This window comes from Rhinoderma darwinii, chromosome 9, assembly GCF_050947455.1.
Source record: "Rhinoderma darwinii isolate aRhiDar2 chromosome 9, aRhiDar2.hap1, whole genome shotgun sequence".
NCBI classification, from domain to species: Eukaryota; Metazoa; Chordata; class Amphibia; order Anura; family Rhinodermatidae; genus Rhinoderma; species Rhinoderma darwinii.
In genome coordinates, this window is record NC_134695.1 from 77,562,194 (window position 1) to 77,584,465 (window position 22,272).

The 22,272-nt window shown below is 55.2% G+C and overlaps 1 protein-coding gene across 4 annotated transcripts in view; it reads right to left on the minus strand.

The window, feature by feature from the left end:
- Positions 1-22,272, minus strand: part of PIK3C2A (phosphatidylinositol-4-phosphate 3-kinase catalytic subunit type 2 alpha) — a 53,101-nt gene that overhangs the window by 25,541 nt on the left and 5,288 nt on the right. For all 4 annotated transcript variants that reach the window (XM_075838223.1, XM_075838220.1, XM_075838222.1 and 1 more), the window contains exons 2-4: positions 19,678-20,815; positions 17,768-17,868; positions 9,087-9,244 (exon numbers count right to left, since the gene is read on the minus strand). In XM_075838223.1, coding sequence (XP_075694338.1) covers positions 9,087-9,244; positions 17,768-17,868; positions 19,678-20,745 — 1,327 coding nt within the window. In that variant the 5' untranslated portion in view covers positions 20,746-20,815. The remainder of the gene's footprint in view (positions 1-9,086; positions 9,245-17,767; positions 17,869-19,677; positions 20,816-22,272) is intronic.

Consider the following 22,272-nt stretch of genomic DNA (forward strand, 5'->3'; position numbering starts at 1 on the left):
ATGTATTGAACAAAATGATACAGGACAGAACAGCAGTTCCATGGGGAACCAGGGACTCCAAGCCAGCACCCCGCTGTATATAGCACCCGCCCTGTAGAGAGCGCCACCACCCCGCTGTATATAGCACCCGCCCTGAAGAGCGCCACCACCCGCTGTATATAGCACCCGCCCTGTAGAGAGCGCCACCACCCGCTGTATATAGCACCCGCCCTGTAGAACGTCACCACCCGCTGTATATAGCACCCGCCCTGTAGAGCGCCACCACCCGCTGTATATAGCACCCGCCCTGTAGAGCGTCACCACCCGCTGTATATAGCACCCACCCTGTAGAGCGTCACCACCCGCTGTATATAGCACCCGCCCTGTAGAGCGTCACCACCCCGCTGTATATAGCACCCACCCTGTAGAGAGCGTCACCACCCCGCTGTATATAGCACCCGCCCTGTAGAGAGCGTCACCACCCCGCTGTATATAGCACCCGCCCTGTAGAGCGTCACCACCCCGCTGTATATAGCACCCGCCCTGTAGAGCGCCACCACCCGCTGTATATAGCATCCACCCTGTAGAGCGTCACCACCCCGCTGTATATAGCACCCGCCCTGTAGAGAGCGCCACCACCCCGCTGTATATAGCACCCGCCCTGAAGAGCGCCACCACCCGCTGTATATAGCACCCGCCCTGTAGAGAGCGCCACCACCCGCTGTATATAGCACCCGCCCTGTAGAACGTCACCACCCGCTGTATATAGCACCCGCCCTGTAGAGCGCCACCACCCGCTGTATATAGCACCCGCCCTGTAGAGCGTCACCACCCGCTGTATATAGCACCCACCCTGTAGAGCGTCACCACCCGCTGTATATAGCACCCGCCCTGTAGAGCGTCACCACCCCGCTGTATATAGCACCCACCCTGTAGAGAGCGTCACCACCCCGCTGTATATAGCACCCGCCCTGTAGAGAGCGTCACCACCCCGCTGTATATAGCACCCGCCCTGTAGAGCGTCACCACCCCGCTGTATATAGCACCCGCCCTGTAGAGCGCCACCACCCGCTGTATATAGCATCCACCCTGTAGAGCGTCACCACCCCGCTGTATATAGCACCCGCCCTGTAGAGAGCGCCACCACCCCGCTGTATATAGCACCCGCCCTGAAGAGCGCCACCACCCGCTGTATATAGCACCCGCCCTGTAGAGAGCGCCACCACCCGCTGTATATAGCACCCGCCCTGTAGAACGTCACCACCCGCTGTATATAGCACCCGCCCTGTAGAGCGCCACCACCCGCTGTATATAGCACCCGCCCTGTAGAGCGTCACCACCCGCTGTATATAGCACCCACCCTGTAGAGCGTCACCACCCGCTGTATATAGCACCCGCCCTGTAGAGCGTCACCACCCCGCTGTATATAGCACCCACCCTGTAGAGAGCGTCACCACCCCGCTGTATATAGCACCCGCCCTGTAGAGAGCGTCACCACCCCGCTGTATATAGCACCCGCCCTGTAGAGCGTCACCACCCCGCTGTATATAGCACCCGCCCTGTAGAGCGCCACCACCCGCTGTATATAGCACCCACCCTGTAGAGAGCGTCACCACCCCGCTGTATATAGCACCCGCCCTGTAGAGAGCGCCACCATCCGCTGTATATAGCACCCACCCTGTAGAGCGCCACCACCCGCTGTATATAGCACCCACCCTGTAGAGAGCGCCACCACCCCGCTGTATATAGCACCCGCCCTGTAGAGTGTCACCACCCGCTGTATATAGCACCCGCCCTGTAGAGCGTCACCACCCCGCTGTATATAGCACCCGCCCTGTAGAGAGCACCACCACCCGCTGTATATAGCACCCGCCCTGTAGAGAGCGCCACCACCCCGCTGTATATAGCACCCGCCCTGTAGAGAGCGCCACCACCCGCTGTATATAGCACCAGCCCTGTAGAGAGCGCCACCATCCCGCTGTATATAGCACCAGCCCTGTAGAGCGTCACCACCCGCTGTATATAGCACCCACCCTGTAGAGCGTCACCACCCCGCTGTATATAGCACCCGCCCTGTAGAGAGCGCCACCACCCCGCTGTATATAGCACCCGCCCTGTAGAGAGCGCCACCACCCCGCTGTATATAGCACCCGCCCTGTAGAGAGCGTCACTACCCGCTGTATATAGCACCCGCCCTGTAGAGAGCGCCACCACCCCGCTGTATATAGCACCCGCCCTGTAGAGAGCGCCACCACCCCGCTGTATATAGCACCCGCCCTGTAGAGAGCGCCACCATCCCGCTGTATATAGCACCAGCCCTGTAGAGCGTCACCACCCGCTGTATATAGCACCCACCCTGTAGAGAGCGTCACCACCCGCTGTATATAGCACCCGCCCTGTAGAGAGCGCCACCACCCGCTGTATATAGAACCCGCCCTGTAGAGAGCGCCACCATCCGCTGTATATAGCACCCGCCCTGTAGAGAGCGCCACCACCCGCTGTATATAGCACCCGCCCTGTAGAGAGCGTCACCACCCGCTGTATATAGCACCCACCCTGTAGAGCGTCACCACCCGCTGTATATAGCACCAGCCCTGTAGAGAGCGCCACCATCCGCTGTATATAGCACCCGCCCTGTAGAGAGCGTCACCACCCGCTGTATATAGCACCCGCCCTGTAGAGCGTCACCACCCGCTGTATATAGCACCCACCCTGTAGAGCGTCACCATCCGCTGTATATAGCACCCACCCTGTAGAGAGCGCCACCATCCCGCTGTATATAGCACCAGCCCTGTAGAGAGCGTCACCACCCGCTGTATATAGCACCCGCCCTGTAGAGCGTCACCACCCGCTGTATATAGCACCCGCCCTGTAGAGAGCGCCACCACCCCGCTGTATATAGCACCCGCCCTGTAGAGCGCCACCACCCGCTGTATATAGCACCCGCCCTGTAGAGAGCGCCACCATCCCGCTGTATATAGCACCCGCCCTGTAGAGAGCGCCACCATCCCGCTGTATATAGCACCAGACCTGTAGAGAGCGCCACCATCCCGCTGTATATAGCATCCACCCTGTAGAGAGCGCCACCACCCGCTGTATATAGCATCCACCCTGTAGAGAGCGCCACCACCCGCTGTATATAGCACCCGCCCTGTAGAGAGCGTCACCACCCGCTGTATATAGCACCCGCCCTGTAGAGCGTCACCACCCGCTGTATATAGCACCCGCCCTGTAGAGAGCGCCACCACCCGCTGTATATAGCACCCGCCCTGTAGAGCGTCACCACCCGCTGTATATAGCACCCGCCCTGTAGAGAGCGCCACCACCCGCTGTATATAGCACCCGCCCTGTAGAGAGCGTCACCATCCCGCTGTATATAGCACCCGCCCTGTAGAGCGTCACCACCCGCTGTATATAGCACCCGCCCTGTAGAGAGCGCCACCACCCGCTGTATATAGCACCCGCCCTGTAGAGAGCGCCACCACCCGCTGTATATAGCACCCGCCCTGTAGAGAGCGCCACCATCCCGCTGTATATAGCACCCGCCCTGTAGAGCGTCACCACCCGCTGTATATAGCACCCGCCCTGTAGAGAGCGCCACCACCCGCTGTATATAGCACCCGCCCTGTAGAGCGTCACCACCCCGCTGTATATAGCACCCGCCCTGTAGAGCGTCACCACCCGCTGTATATAGCACCCACCCTGTAGAGAGCGCCACCACCCGCTGTATATAGCACCCGCCCTGTAGAGAGCGCCACCACCCCGCTGTATATAGCACCCGCCCTGTAGAGCGTCACCACCCCGCTGTATATAGCACCCACCCTGTAGAGAGCGCCACCATCCCGCTGTATATAGCACCCGCCCTGTAGGGAGCGCCACCACCCGCTGTATATAGCACCAGCCCTGTAGAGAGCGCCACCACCCCGCTGTATATAGCACCCACCCTGTAGAGCATCACCACCCGCTGTATATAGCACCCGCCCTGTAGAGCGTCACCACCCCGCTGTATATAGCACCCACCCTGTAGAGCATCACCACCCGCTGTATATAGCACCCACCCTGTAGAGAGCGCCACCACCCGCTGTATATAGCACCCGCCCTGTAGAGAGCGCCACCACCCCGCTGTATATAGCACCCGCCCTGTAGAGCGTCACCACCCCGCTGTATATAGCACCCACCCTGTAGAGAGCGCCACCATCCCGCTGTATATAGCACCCGCCCTGTAGAACGTCACCACCCGCTGTATATAGCACCCGCCCTGTAGAGAGCGCCACCATCCCGCTGTATATAGCACCCGCCCTGTAGAGAGCGCCACCACCCGCTGTATATAGCATCCACCCTGTAGAGCGTCACCACCCGCTGTATATAGCATCCACCCTGTAGAGAGCGCCACCACCCGCTGTATATAGCATCCACCCTGTAGAGAGCGCCACCACCCGCTGTAAATAGCACCCGCCCTGTAGAGAGCGCCACCACCCGCTGTAGCTAGCACCCACCCTGTAGAGAGCGTCACCACCCGCTGTATATAGCACCCGCCCTGTAGAGAGCGCCACCATCCCGCTGTATATAGCACCCACCCTGCAGAGAGCGCCACCACCCGCTGTATATAGCACCCGCCCTGTAGAGCGTCACCACCCGCTGTATATAGCACCCGCCCTGTAGAGAGCGCCACCACCCCGCTGTATATAGCATCCACCCTGTAGAGCGTCACCACCCGCTGTATATAGCACCCGCCCTGTAGAGAGCGCCACCACCCCGCTGTATATAGCATCCACCCTGTAGAGCGTCACCACCCGCTGTATATAGCACCCGCCCTGTAGAGAGCGCCACCACCCGCTGTATATAGCATCCACCCTGTAGAGCGTCACCACCCGCTGTATATAGCACCCGCCCTGTAGAGAGCGCCACCACCCGCTGTATATAGCACCCGCCCTGTAGAGAGCGCCACCACCCGCTGTATATAGCACCCGCCCTGTAGAGAGCGCCACCATCCCGCTGTATATAGCATCCACCCTGTAGAGCGCCACCACCCGCTGTATATAGCACCCGCCCTGTAGAGAGCGCCACCACCCGCTGTATATAGCATCCACCCTGTAGAGAGCGCCACCACCCGCTGTATATAGCACCCGCCCTGTAGAGAGCGCCACCACCCGCTGTATATAGCATCCACCCTGTAGAGAGCGCCACCACCCGCTGTATATAGCACCCGCCCTGTAGAGAGCGCCACCACCCGCTGTATATAGCATCCACCCTGTAGAGAGCGCCACCACCCGCTGTATATAGCACCCGCCCTGTAGAGCGCCACCACCCCGCTGTATATAGCACCCACCCTGTAGAGAGCGCCACCACCCGCTGTATATAGCACCCGCCCTGTAGAGAGCGCCACCACCCGCTGTATATAGCACCCACCCTGTAGAGAGCGCCACCACCCGCTGTATATAGCATCCACCCTGTAGAGAGCGCCGCCACCACCCGCTGTATATAGCATCCACCCTGTAGAGAGCAACAACCCGCTGTAGATAGCACCCGCCCTGTAGAGAGCGCCACCACCCGCTGTATATAGCACCCGCCCTGTAGAGAGCGCCACCACCCGCTGTATATAGCACCCACCCTGTAGAGAGCGCCACCACCCGCTGTATATAGCATCCACCCTGTAGAGAGCGCCGCCACCACCCGCTGTATATAGCATCCACCCTGTAGAGAGCGCCGCCACCACCCGCTGTATATAGCATCCACCCTGTAGAGAGCAACAACCCGCTGTAGATAGCACCCGCCCTGTAGAGCGCCACCACCCGCTGTATATAGCATCCACCCTGTAGAGAGCGCCACCACCCGCTGTAAATAGCACCCACCCTGTAGAGAGCGCCACCACCCGCTGTAGCTAGCACCCACCCTGTAGAGAGCGTCACCACCCGCTGTATATAGCACCCGCCGTGTAGAGAGCGCCACCACCCGCTGTATATAGCACCCGCCCTGTAGAGAGCGCCACCACCCGCTGTAGATAGCACCCGCCCTGTAGGGAGCGCCACCACCCGCTGTATATAGCACCCGCCCTGTAGAGAGCGCCACCACCCGCTGTATATAGCACCCACCCTGTAGAGAGCGCCACCACCCGCTGTATATAGCATCCACCCTGTAGAGAGCGCCGCCACCACCCGCTGTATATAGCATCCACCCTGTAGAGAGCAACAACCCGCTGTAGATAGCACCCGCCCTGTAGAGCGCCACCACCCGCTGTATATAGCACCCGCCCTGTAGAGAGCGCCACCACCCGCTGTATATAGCACCCACCCTGTAGAGAGCGCCACCACCCGCTGTATATAGCATCCACCCTGTAGAGAGCGCCGCCACCACCCGCTGTATATAGCACCCGCCCTGTAGAGAGCGCCACCACGCGCTGTATATAGCACCCACCCTGTAGAGCGCCACCACCCGCTGTATATAGCACCCACCCTGTAGAGAGCGCCACCACCCGCTGTATATAGCATCCACCCAGTAGAGAGCAACAACCCGCTGTAGATAGCACCCGCCCTGTAGAGCGCCACCACCCCGCTGTATATAGCATCCACCCTGTAGAGAGCGCCACCACCCGCTGTATATAGCACCCACCCTGTAGAGAGCGCCACCACCCGCTGTATATAGCACCCACCCTGTAGAGAGCGTCACCACCCGCTGTATATAGCACCCGCCGTGTAGAGAGCGCCACCACCCGCTGTATATAGCACCCGCCCTGTAGGGAGCGCCACCACCCGCTGTAGATAGCACCCGCCCTGTAGAGAGCGCCACCACCCGCTGTAGATAGCACCCGCCCTGTAGGGAGCGCCACCACCCGCTGTAGATAGCACCCGCCCTGTAGAGAGCGCCACCACCCGCTGTAGATAGCATCCGCCCTGTAGGGAGCGCCACCACCCGCTGTAGATAGCACCCGCCCTGTAGAGAGCGCCACCACCCGCTGTAGATAGCACCCGCCCTGTAGAGCGCCACCACCCCGCTGTAGATGGCACCCGCCCTGTAGAGAGCGCCACCACCCCGCTGTAGATAGCACGCCCCCTTGCAGATTGCAGAATCCCACCCCCGCCTTGCAGAACATCCCCTTACAGATCCCACCCCCCATGTAGATCGCGCCACGATCTACAAGGGTGGGGGAGGAGGGTGCTGCGATTTGCAGGTGTATGCCACTATATGGGGGGGGGGGGGTGGCACTAACTACAGGAACATTGTGGTGTTTTAAGGGGATTGGGACAAAAAAAAATCCCTGGCAAGGAAAATCCATGTGGAGACACTGATGCAAAATGGGCACGAGATTCTGACTATTGATGATATTTTAATGGCCATTTTTTTTCACTGCCGTGTGACTGCGGCCTCGATGACGGGAGTCCGGTCACATGTGCCGAGGTCGAGCCAGGAAATCCGGCCTTAATGTCATTTATTTAACCCTTCATGGTGGGGCCGGTACTGACAGGGTCCTGCTCAGACCCTCACATGTAATCTCTCCCCAATGTGCCCGCCCGGCCCTGCTGCACGTCACACTGCCCCGCCTGCAAGGTCGGCGTCCGGCTGAGGGGGTGACGGGTAGAGGGGGTGTCAGTGCTCGCAGCGCATCATTGATTATAGATTCTGTTAACCTGTTCCCTGCCGGGGAACACAGAAGTTATAACCAGACATTTCTCCAATTGTATTTCTGATCAATTATTTGCAGAGGTTAAAAGTAGTGAAGTTACGTACAATTATTACAGTGACAAATGTTACAAGGTTATTTATATTAAGAAAGTCATATCTCCGGTTATCTCTGTTAAACGGGAAAAAATAAAAATAGATTCAAATCGAAAATCCCCAAAGCCCTGAAAAAAAATTTTTTGGGCCAAAATCGCCCACCCGTACAATGGGCCCCTCTGGACAGAACATTGTGACAATCTGCAGCCCCGACACTCCGGATTGTGTTTCTTAGGGGGGATTCACACGAGCGTGTATTCGGTCCGTGCGGGCAAAGTGGTTTTCACGCGGCACGCATGGACCAATACAAGTCTATGGGGCAGTACAGACAGTCCGTGCTTTTTGCGCAGCGTTTGTCTGCTGCGCAAAAAGCGCGACAGGTTCAACAACTGCGTATTTCGCGCATCACGCATCCATTGAAGTCAATGGGTGCGTGAAAACCACGCAGGTCGCACGGAAGCACTTCCGTGCGAACCGACTGAAACAGCGCACCAGCTGTCAAAAGGATGAATGGAAACAGAAAAGCACCACGTGCTTTTCTGTTTCCAAACATCCAAACGGAGTGTCTTTGCGATGAGCGAAGCCGGACAAGCGAACCGAACTTCACCGGTTTCGGCCGAACTAGTTAAAAAAATTATCGGTACGCGACGTCAGGAGATAGTCACTGTCCATGGTGCTGAAAGAGTTAAACTGTTTCAGCACCCTGGACAGTGACTTCCGATCCCGATATACATGAACCTGTAGAAAAAAAACGAAGTTCTGACTTACCGATAACTCCCGGCTTCTTCCTCCAGTCTGACCTCCCGGGATGACAATTCAGTCCAAGTGACAGCTCCAGCCAATCACAGGCCAAGCACAGGCTGCAGCGGTCACATGGACTGGCGCGTCATCCAGGGAGGTGGGGCCCGATGTCGAGAGGCGCGTCACCAAGGACGCGTCACCAAGGACGCGTCACCAAGGCAACGGCCGGGAAGTTCTCGGTAAGTACGAACTTTTTCTTTTTTTTCAACAGGTTTTTCGATATTGTGTTCGGCATTCACTGTCGAGGGTGCTGAAAGAGTTAGCTCTTTCAGCACCTTGGACAGTGACGGGCGTCGACTAGCCTCATCTCTATGATGGCGGCTGCGCGAAAATCACGCAACCGCGAATCAGACACGGATGACACACGCAGATGTCAAATGGTTTTTGCGCAACGTCCGTCTGTATCTGCCCTTAAAGTTTCCCCATCACCTAAATAAAACATCCGGCCGGTCATCGTGAAGGCGGCTTTCAAACGTCGGACAAGTTTTGATTGTTGGGATGTTGGTGTGGAGACGGGGTGAGCGCGGTTTGGGCCACAGTAATAAATACATTCTGGGGTAACGTGAAGTATCCAGCGTCCCCAGCGTACTCACCATCACAGGTAAAAGTCACCGGCTGCTGCGAGCCCTCGATCTCGATAGAAACCTTTACACTGGAGATCTCGCTGCTCAGAACGCGCTGCGGCATCACCGGGCTCAGCACAAAGCCGGGATTAGTCAGCAAACAGTCACTGGGAAAGAGAGTCCTCAACCTGCAAGAAGAAACTCATCAATGACCCTCTCCAGCCTCACACCGGAGCCGAGCAGTGTATCTATAGAAGGTACATTATATACTCCAGTATATCTATAGAAGGTACATTATATACTCCAGTATAGGGGCCGTGCAGTATATCTATAGAAGGTACATTATATACTCCAGTACAGGGGCCGTGCAGTATAAATATAGAAGGTACATTATATACTCCAGTATAGGGGCCGTGCAGTATAAATATAGAAGGTACATTATATACTCCAGTACAGGGGCCGTGAAGTATAATTATATAAGGTACATTATATACAGGGTGGGCCATTTATACGGATACACCTAAATAAAATGGGAATGGTTGGTGATATTAACTTCCTGTTTGTGGCACATTAGTATATGGGAGGGGGGAAACTTTTCAAGCTGGGTGTTGACCATGGCGGCCATTTTGAAGTCGGCCATTTTGTATCCAACTTTCGTTTTTTTCAATGGGAAGAGGGTCATGTGACACATCAAACTTATCGAGAATTTCACAAGAAAAACAATGGTGTGCTTGGTTTTAACGTTACTTTATTCTTTCATGAGTTATTTACAAGTTTCTGACCACTTATAAAATGTGTTCAAAGTGCTGCCCATTGTGTTGGATTGTCAATGCCGCCCTCTTCTCCCACTCTTCACACACTGATAGCAACACCGCAGAAGAAATGCTAGCACAGGCTTCCAGTATCCGTAGTTTCAGTTGCTGCACATCTCGTATCTTTACAGCATAGACAATTGTCTTCAGATGACCCCAAAGATAAAAGTCTAAGGGGGTCAGATCGGGAGACCTAGGGGGCCATTCAACTGGCCCACGACGACCAATCCACTTTCCAGGAAACTGTTCATCTAGGAATGCTCGGACCTGACACCCATAATGTGCACCATCTTGCTGGAAAAACTCAGGGAACGTGCCAGCCTCAGTGCATAAAGAGGGAAACACAGCATCATATAGCAATTTCAGGTATCCCGTGGCCTTGAGGTTTCCATTGATGAAGAATGGCCCCGCTATCTTTGTACCCCATATACCACACCATACCATCAATTTTTGTGTTCCAACAGTCTTGGGGGGGGATCTCTCCAATGTGGGTTCGTGTCAGACCAATAGCGGTGGTTTTCTTTGTTAACTTCACCATTCACATAAAAGTTTGCCTCATCACTGAACAAAATGTTCTGTGTAAACTGAGGGTCCTGTTCCAATTTTTGTTTTGCCCATTCTGCAGATTCAGTGCCTTGATCTGGGTCCTCCTCGTTGAGGTGCTGCAGCAGCTGGGGTTTGTAAGGCTGCCATTTGTGAGTAGCTAATATCCCCCGCAGGGATGTCCGTCTGATGCGACTCTCCAGTGACATGCGGCGAGTGCTACGCTGGGGGCTCTTGATGAATGAAGCTAAGAAAGCCACTGAGGTTTCTTCATTAGTGACAGTTTTCATGCGTCCACATTTGGGCAAATCCAACACTGAACCAGTTTCACGAAACTTGGCAAGCAATGTGCAAACTGTAGCATGTGAGATGGGTGGTCTCGTAGGGTTTCTTGCATTGAAATCTGCTGCAATGACCCGGGTACTGCGTTCACCAGACATCAACACAATTTCTATCCGCGCCGCACGTGTAAACCTCTGCGACATGTCAATGGCTGTAAACAAAGAGAAGCTTGTAAATAACTCATGAAAGAATAAAGTAACGTTAAAACCGAGCACACCATTGTTTTTCTTGTGAAATTCTCGATAAGTTTGATGTGTCACATGACCCTCTTCCCATTGAAAAAAGTTGGATACAAAATGGCCGACTTCAAAATGGCCGCCATCGTCAACACCCAGCTTGAAAAGTTTCCCCCCTCCCATATACTAATGTGCCACAAACAGGAAGTTCATATCACCAACCATTCCCAGTATAGGGGCCGTGAAGTATAATTATATAAGGTACATTATATACTCCAGTACAGGGGCCGAGCAGTAGATCTATGTAAGGTACATTATATACTCCAGAATTTCTCTGCAGATATTTCCGCTATGATCAGATCTCGGAGCAGACTATCTTACCGCTTACTATTCATAAATTCATATTTGGCACTTTAGATTCTTAAGAATGATTTTCACTGATAGCGTGTGATGTATCAGCTGGTGACAGTCCTGCACTACCGATGGAGCAGCATGTGGTGTTTATTACAGAGGGGGGGGGGGGGGGGGGGTATATGTGTCCTCTAAATGACGCGAGGAGTTTCCGGTTTCATAAAATTCCTCTGGCAGAGATCACACCCCGAAATCATTCCTGCTGCCAATGCAAATTATACGTGGGGAGTCATGTGCAGCTCTTTAACCAATCACATAAATAAGCAGCCCTACGTGTCCTGTGATTGGCTGCACAGGACCAGCTACGGTAGACTCATCTGAGCAGGATTTGCATTGGCAGCAGGTATCCGACACTGTTCACGGGGCCACACACATTATAGACATACAGAACATATGTTATTTCAGATCTAATGGGAAAACAGCCAAACCTCAAGTACAGGGACGTGCAGAACGTGACACCCCTGTGGAAGCTCAGCAGACCCTCCCCCGCGGTGCAGACAATGCTGCGAAGGTCGGTGCTCTGTGGATGGGAGACGCGGCTGGCACCGGAACTCCACAATCACGGCCACAAAATCATATACAGGGAAGACCACGCCTGAGCCCCTCTATAATGTGCCATAAACCTACAGGACGCACACGGAAGAGGACAGACACTGCCATGCGGCCACTCACGGATGACATTTCCTCCCACACTCCCAAAAACATCCTGGAATTGGCCCCAACGTGTGCGTCCGATATGGAGAGATTAGATTGTAAGCCCAATGGGAGAGGTGGGAAATGTCAGTTGTGACGATATCTGCTCAGCGCTGCAGAATACGTTGGCGCTATTCAAGTAACCGAAAACTAATGAAGAAACGTCGGAGAGAAGAGGGATGAACTTCGGAGAGAAGAGGGATGAACGTCGGAGAGAAGAGGGATGAACGTCGGAGAGAAGAGGGATGAACGTCGGAGAGAAGAGGGATGAACGTCGGAGAGAAGAGGGATGAACGTCGGAGAGAAGAGGGATGAACGTCGGAGAGAAGAGGGATGAACGTCGGAGAGAAGAGGGATGAACGTCGGAGAGAAGAGGGACGGATATCAAGAGAATATTACAATAGTGCAGAGCTTCATCTACAGAAGGCTGGGGTGGAGGAGTCGGTAGATATAATAAACAACAAAATTACAGGAGACGTCACAGGAAGCGGAGACTGCGGAACACGAGTTACTGCCCTACCCGCACAGTACTCAGCAACATCAGAGGAAACCACAATCACAGCACAATAATGGAGAACACAAAATGACCCCGAGATCAGACCCTGCACACACAACACACGTGCCGAACCCCGAGATCAGACCCTGCACACACAACACACGTGCCGTACCCCGAGATCAGACCCTGCACACACAACACACGTGCCGTACCCCGAGATCAGACCCTGCACACACAACACACGTGCCGTACCCCGAGATCAAACCCTACACACACAACACACGTGCCGAACCCCGAGATCAGACCCCACACAACACACGTGCCGAACCCCGAGATCAGACCCCGCGCACACACACAACACACGTGCCGAACCCCGAGATCAGAGCCCGCACACACAACACACGCGCCGAACCCCGAGATCAGACCCCGCACACACAACACACGCGCCGAACCCTGAGATCAGACCCCGCACACACACACACACAACACACGCGCCGAACCCCCAGATCAGACCCCGCGCGCACACACAACACACGCGCCGAACCCTGAGATCAGACCCCGCACACACACACACAACACACGCGCCGAACCCCCAGATCAGACCCCGCGCGCACACACAACACACGCGCCGAACCCCGAGATCAGACCCCGCACACACAACACACGTGCCGAACCCCAAGATCAGACCCCGCACACACACAACACACGTGCCGAACCCAGAGATCAGACCCCGCACACACAACACACGTGCCGAACCCCGAGATCAGACCCTGCACACACAACACACGTGCCGTACCCCGAGATCAGACCCTGCACACACAACACACGTGCCGTACCCCGAGATCAAACCCTACACACACAACACACGTGCCGAACCCCGAGATCAGACCCCACACAACACACGTGCCGAACCCCGAGATCAGACCCCGCGCACACACAACACACGTGCCGAACCCCGAGATCAGACCCCGCGCACACACAACACACGTGCCGAACCCCGAGATCAGAGCCCGCACACACACAACACACGTGCCGAACCCAGAGATCAGACCCCGCACACACACACACAACACACGCGCCGAACCCCCAGATCAGACCCCGCGCGCACACACAACACACACGCCGAACCCCGAGATCAGACCCCGCACACACAACACACGTGCCGAACCCAGAGATCAGACCCCGCACACAACACACGTGCAGAACCCTGAGATCAGACCCCGCACACACAACACACACGCCGAACCCCGAGATCAGACCCCGCACACAACACACGTGCCGAACCCCGAGATCAGACCCCGCACACACAACACACATGCCGAACCCCGAGATCAGACCCCGCACACACAACACAGGTGCCGAACCCCGAGATCAGACCCCGCACACACAACACACGTGCTGAACCCCGAGATCAGACCCCGCACACACACAACACACGTCCCGAACCCCGAGATCAGACCCCGCACACACACAACACACGTCCCGAACCCCGAGATCAGACCCCGCACACACACAACACACGTCCCGAACCCCGAGATCAGACCCCGCACACACACACACAACACACGTGCCGAACCCTGAGATCAGACCCCGCACACACACAACACACACGCCGAACCCCGAGATCAGACCCCGCACACACACAACACATGTGCCAAACCCCGAGATCAGACCCCGCACACACGACGTCCTGAACCCCGAGATCAGACCCCGCACACACAACACACGTGCCGAACCCCGAGATCAGACCCCGCACACACAACACACATGCCGAACCCCGAGATCAGACCCCGCACACACAACACATGTGCCAAACCCCGAGATCAGACCCCGCACACACACACGTCCTGAACCCCGAGATCAGACCCCGCACACACAACACACGTGCCGAACCCCGAGATCAGACCCCGCACAGATAAGCTCAGATCTTATTACATCATGAAGACACATCGGGGAGACGTTATCAGCCTTCACTGTCAGTTTCTGGCGTAGAAAAGTGACAATTTGCTGTGAAAGCTGCGACAAAATTACAGGAGACGTCACAGGAAGCGGAGACTGCGGAACACGAGTTACTGCCCTGCCCGCACAGTACTCAGCAACATCAGAGGAAACCACAATCACAGCACAATAATGGAGAACACAAAATGACCCCGAGATCAGACCCTGCACACACAACACACGTGCCGTACCCCGAGATCAGACCCTGCACACACAACACACGTGCCGTACCCCGAGATCAGACCCTGCACACACAACACACGTGCCGAACCCCGAGATCAGACCCTGCACACACAACACACGTGCCGAACCCCGAGATCAGACCCTGCACACACAACACACGTGCCGTACCCCGAGATCAGACCCTACACACACAACACACGTGCCAAACCCCGAGATCAGACCCCACACAACACACGTGCCGAACCCCGAGATCAGACCCCACACAACACACGTGCCAAACCCCGAGATCAGACCCCACACAACACACGTGCCGAACCCCGAGATCAGACCCTGCGCACACAACACACGTGCCGTACCCCGAGATCAGACCCTGCACACACAACACACGTGCCGTACCCCGAGATCAGACCCTACACACGTGCCGAACCCCGAGATCAGACCCCGCGCACACACAACACACGTGCCGAACCCCGAGATCAGACCCCACACAACACACGTGCCGAACACCGAGATCAGACCCCGCACACACAACACACGTGCCGAACCCCGAGATCAGACCCCGCACACACAACACACGTGCCGAACCCCAAGATCAGACCCCGCACACAACACACGTGCCGAACCCCGAGATCAGACCCCGCACACACACAACACACGTGCCGAACCCCGAGATCAGACCCCGCACACACAACACACACGCCGAACCCCGAGATCAGACCCCGCACACACAACACACATGCCGAACCCCAAGATCAGACCCCGCACACAACACACGTGCAGAACCCCGAGATCAGACCCCGCACACACACAACACACGTGCCGAACCCCGAGATCAGACCCCGCACACACAACACACACGCCGAACCCCGAGATCAGACCCCGCACACACACAACACACGTGCCGAACCCCGAGATCAGACCCCGCACACACAACACACATGCCGAACCCCGAGATCAGACCCCGCACACACAACACACATGCCGAACCCCGAGATCAGACCCCGCACACACAACACAGGTGCCGAACCCCGAGATCAGACCCCGCACACACAACACACGTCCCGAACCCCGAGATCAGACCCCGCACACACAACACACGTCCCGAACCCCGAGATCAGACCCCGCACACACACACACACACAACACACGTGCCGAACCCTGAGATCAGACCCCGCACACACAACACACACGCCGAACCCCGAGATCAGACCCCGCACACACACAACACACGTGCCGAACCCCGAGATCAGACCCCGCACACACAACACACATGCCGAACCCCGAGATCAGACCCTGCACACACAACACACGTGCCGTACCCCGAGATCAGACCCTGCACACACACAACACACGTCCCGAACCCCGAGATCAGACCCTGCACACACACAACACACGTCCCGAACCCCGAGATCAGACCCCGCACACACACAACACAGGTGCCGAACCCCGAGATCAGACCCCGCACACACAACACAGGTGCCGAACCCTGAGATCAGACCCCGCACACACAACACACGTGCTGAACCCCGAGATCAGACCCCGCACACACACACACACAACACACGTCCCGAACCCCGAGATCAGACCCCGCACACACACAACACACGTGCCGAACCCCGAGATCAGACCCCGCACACACAACACACACGCCGAACCCCGAGATCAGACCCCGCACACACACAACACACGTGCCGAACCCCGAGATCAGACCCCGCACACACACAACACACGTGCCGAACCCTGAGATCAGACCCCGCACACACGACGTCCTGAACCCCGAGATCAGACCCCGCACACACACAACACACGTGCCGAACCCCGAGATCAGACCCCGCACACACAACACACATGCCGAACCCCGAGATCAGACCCCGCACACACACAACACACGTCCCAAACCCTGAGATCAGACCCCGCACACACACAACACACGTGCCGAACCCTGAGATCAGACCCCGCACACACAACACACACGCCGAACCCCGAGATCAGACCCCGCACACACACAACACATGTGCCAAACCCCGAGATCAGACCCCGCACACACGACGTCCTGAACCCCGAGATCAGACCCCGCACACACACAACACACGTGCCGAACCCCGAGATCAGACCCCGCACACACACACACACACACAACACATGTGCCAAACCCCGAGATCAGACCCCGCACACACGACGTCCTGAACCCCGAGATCAGACCCCGCACACACACACACGACGTCCTGAACCCCGAGATCAGACCCCGCACAGATAAGCTCAGATCTTATTACATCATGAAGACACATCGGGGAGATGTTATCAGCCTTCACTGTCAGTTTCTGGCGTAGAAAAGTGACAATTTGCTGTGAAAGCTGCGACCCTTTGGACAGATTACGCGCCCTCGCCATTATTTGGGAGAGCCCCGACAATTGTATTTATTTGTGTTACTTATAAAGCTCCAACATATTCCGCAGCGCTTTACAGGTCGTCCTGAACTGTCCCCATTGGGGCTCACAATGTAAGATCCCAATCTGTATGATTTTTTTTTGGGGGGGGGGGGGGGGGGGGGTGTTGAGGACATTGGAGGAAACCCACAAGCACCCGGGGAGAACGTACCAGCGCCGTGCAGATATCGTCCTTGGTTTATTTATTGAGATTTACACCAGAAAACTGCTGTTAATTATAGCGGAACTTCACTCTATGGGGCCGAGCAAGGTAGAGCCCCCGGACTACCCACCCCTTCCCCGCTGGGCACGCACTTCCCTCACTCTCCACCGGGTCCCCTGACCATGGCGCGGCTCATACAATATACGGACACCGGGCACGGATTGCGTTGCTGCTGCGTCACATATAAGACCCTCACGCTCGGCGTCAGGACGGTGTATGATCTGCTGCACGTGGAGGGACCCGGGGAGGATACATATTATTTTTTTACTTTATGTCTGACGGGGTGGGGGGGTCATTAATTGCAGTCACCTCCTAATAAATGTGCCGCATCTTACTCCAACTAAATTGTCATTAAGGCTGGTGTACGAAGCGCGTCCCCCCCCAGGAGATCACGGAGGACCTGCTCACCTCTCCACTTCTTTACAGAACGCCGCAACCTCTTCATCCTGCACTTCCAAATCTCGTAGGATGGATCTCCCCGGAGGCGTCCGCGCGCTGCCGCTGTCCGTCTAGAAGGAGATTCTTATGATATAGAGAAGACAGCTGGATGTATTTATACCAAGACTGGTCCACACACAGGGAAACACACGAGCACCCAGAGTTACTGCTCCACACCCCCATTATCAGGAGTCTGCCCCCACCACAGCACACAGAGGCTCCCAGGGCCAGGCAGCTGTCGTAAAGGATGAAAACACTCTGGGATTGAAGTACAACGTACATAGCGCAGCGTCCGCGCGCACACCCAGGCCTGCTCCTCTCCACACAGAAATAGCGGAAAAGCACACAACTGTCTGATGGTTTATGAAAAGAAGCTGCACATCATGGGGTGGAAGGCGCTCCGCGCTGGAAGAGCAGTCACACTATGGAACTCCTGCTCCTTATTACACTATACATATTGCAGCGCAGTTGGGATGTCAAGGAGCAGCGTCACTGGTTATGTAGCATTTCCCCAGATACGAGGACTGTATCAGTGATGACATGTTCGGGGTGCGTGCGCCCGTCCCCAGGTTCTCTCTGAAACTTAGTGGTGAATATATGATATACAGGAGGTTAGAAGTGATATGTGGCCTGTGATTGGCTGCGGAGTCACCCCATAGTATGACCTGTGTGCCCCGGATCCGCTGTCGTGTGATTATATTATTATTACAAGGCGATTCCTTCCTTCGCCCTGGATCTACATTTGCACTCGTATTGATGAATCTTATTTCAGGCTTCCTGTTGTTCACCTTTCGTGCGTTTCGCTGGCCCGGTAGCCGTCAGACCGTCTGATGAAGCTGCTGGGCGAGCGAAACACACATTAAGGGGTTTGTCTCCTGGATACCCCACAGTCAGGACGTCTATGGGTGAAGTCCCTGGCGGAGACTATATCGGTGACGTTCCTCACACGGTTGGTTCACGGTCTCTGCCATCAGTGAATATTACGCTGCCATGTGACGTCGGAGTGTTTCCTACCTACTGTTATTATACGGGATTAGTCTCGTCCAGGATCATTAGATTATGTATAGATTTCTATATGTGTCATCTGACTGTGCGCGATGCTCTGCGTGTGATATTGTTGTACGGCATCTCTATATTAGGACTCCCTGTATGTGAATTGTCCTGTACGCTGCGGTTTCGGAGCCTCGGAGTTGCGTCCTGAGGTCTCCGGTGCAGGGACTGTGCATCCCTATAAACAGTGTATTCCGGTCATTATTTTATACGTATTAATAAACGGACTTTATATTTTTGCAGATTATGGAGATTTGATTCCTCGGGTTTGTTCTTGGTTAGAGTAGAAGTATATTTGTAAGATATATATAACACCTGCATGGAGTTTTTAAGTTGCAGGATTCAGATTGTGAGCCGCACTGGGGACAGGGACTGCTGATGATCTCTGTACTGCGCTGTGGGATATGTTGGAGCCATATATATGTAAGAGCTCAGTAACGCCGCAGCATCATTACGTTTATAGGTCCCGGTGCCTTTAATGGTTAATATCACTGAACCCCTCCGTGCGGCTCTACTTTGTCGTCGCTGGATTTCGTGAATGGACAATATTAATATATCTCTGCCACCGTTTTTCCAGCGATATTTTTTACGGTTTTGCCCCTTGGTGATGCAATGTGAATACAGAGGTTTATGTGCGTCACTTGTTATTTGTACAGGCCGTGGGTCGGGGCTGCACAAAACAAGACAACACCAACGGGATATCACTGGTGACAAGTCTCATACAGCGAAGCAGAATCTATCACTGACCCCCGGTGAGAAGATCTCCAAGTACAGGAGGAGCAGATCCCTCACAGCGGTGACACCAGCAGAGCGCGCGCCCCATCACTCACCTCCATGCTGTCACTTCTGGACAGCTGCCCGTGTGCTGACCGCAGGTTTAAGGAGTGGCTCCTGGTGACTGTGGCCCCTGATGGAGATTTGCCATTTGCTTTCCGCTCACAGTACGCGGAGATCACAGGCTTTTCTTCAAGTAAAACAGCATCCCAGGGATCTCCTGCAGTGGAGCCGACAGCCGCCTCACTGTCCTGGCGGACGGGAAGCTCCACAGGATCCACCTTCGCTTTACTGAGAGGATCCAGATCTAGCCAGTCAAACTTGCTGATGTCCTCTGCCTTGTCTGCTCCCTCCGCACGCGCTCCAGGGATTTGAGTTTGTGGTAATCGGCTCTCAATGTTGGACTTTCCATTCCTTAAGAACTCGGATGTCCACGCGATCTTGTCAAATAAATGTGCCATGCCAGGAGTAACAACACTGGAATATGCCGGCAAGGTCCCTGCCATAGGGAAGGGGCCACGAACTGGCATAGAGAAGGAGACATATGGGGAGGGGGCAGGAAGACTGAGAAACACGGGGGCCCTGCACGGCGCAGCAGATTGGAGGCCATTCTGGAAAGGATCTGACCGTTTTTGGTAGGATGCAGAGAAGGTTGGCGGCAGAGAGCAGGGCGCTGGCAGTCGGGATGTCCATTGACTGCCCAGGAAGGAGGGGTTGTTAAAACATTGCGCTGACACAACTGGATGGGACCCCTGCGTCTGAGATACAATCAGGGGTTTGGGAACAACCTCAAAACTGTCGTCCAAAAGTATTTTTTCTAACTCAGCGAGTGGAAGATTCTCTACATCGATGTTCTGTAGAGACTTCTCTGCCCTGGTTGTGGCATCCGCCTCCGGGAAAACCATGAGGTCACGATCCTGCAGGGCTGAGCCGGGAGGTTTGGGGTGCCCTCTCATGAAGGGGTTCCCCTGACCGCCCAGCAGCCGCTTCTCTCTCTGCAGCTTGTCTAAAGCTTCTGCTTCCATCTGTAAAGCCTCCTCCTTTCCCACATCTTTTGTTCCCGATGTGCGTGCAGATGAGGACACGTTTTGTCTGAAGCCATTGCTGCTGGAGATCTGGGCCATACTGTGCCCGGGGGCCTCCTGCAGGGTCAGATCCCTGCCAAATCTTCTAGTGGATCCTCACATCGAAGATCTGGGGAAACAAAGAGGAAAGATGAGCCCGGAGGACACGGCCTTCACTACAGCACAGAACGCAGCCCAGTAATCGACCAGCAGAAATCATGGCACCCCCAGGACCCCCCCCCCCCCACAACACCCCACGCCCCGCACAAACTCTACACAGAACAGAGGGTTTAGTCCATCTAATTATCCATCAGGTCATTAATCTACCATCAGACAAATGAACAACGGCTTCAGCCAATCCGCCAGTCCCTAGAATGAAACGAGTCCACCTGGAAATCACCCCAAAAACGACCAAACCAGTAAAGACATTCACCCAATGCTCCTCAATGGACGGCAAATCGTCAACCCGACACAAACCAGCGGCAAAGAAAAACATATAAAAACTCCCCGAATGTCCCCGTTCCTTACACCGGTGGGAAGAGAGGCCAGAGGAGAAGGATTTCTGCCCATTCATGAGATATTCCTCCGCCACCCCCGTAACATATAGACGATCGGCCGAGCAGCCGCGTGTAATATAATGATGAGAATAACGCCAATATATCTCCCGCAGGATCAGCCCTGGTGAAACCCAACATCCCTCATCACACACCCCGACCAATGCAAAAAATAAGAGGCATAATCTAATCCACAGAAATACATCCAATCCCGATAACGCCCCCTCCCCCACACCCGGCACCTTCCCAGAGGCCACAGTAACATTCAATGAAGGGGAAAAACCTCCAGTGAACTTCTCTGCTTGGATTTTCCTGATATTTTTTGGGTTTTTTTTGGGGGGGGGGGGGGCACAGGTTGGTCCTGCACTGCTCCTGCTGAACATCTTTCAGATATAATTTACTGCTCGCCTTATGACCACCCACATAGGAAGGACGTGACCCCGCAGATCAGACCGGCCACAGCCAGGCAGGGGAGACCAACAAAACATCTGCCCAATGTGAACCACCACCAACAGACGCCACTACTATTGTGGGGGAACCCCTACACCAATACCAGCCACGGCTCTCATTGGACAGGACCCCCATGGGTGAGGGGTAATATTGGGGTGCATGGACTGATGTTGCGTGTCAGCGACGCTGTATAAAGCCAACGCTGCAGAAATGACTCGCAGAACAGGGACAAATAATAGTTTGTACATCTGGAACTTCCCTAAAAGATTGTCCTGTCCCCATGACGTCATCATGAACGGCAGGAGCCCCCCCCCCCCCCATAGGAGACACCACATAGCGGAGGAGCGATGGGCAATACCACATTATATAAGACGTCAGGACACAGTGCGACTCCCAGGCTGGAAGCCCGAGACCCTCCAAGAGACCCCCCGGATTATTACAGCGTTACATAACCCACAGGACGAGTAACGTCAGCCTGGCATCACACATGCTCCAATAGGCGTCAGCCAGCTGCAATAACATACTGATCATCCTCACTGACGGGGGCTCTGTAGGACCATCACTCCCATCTGCCACCTCTGGA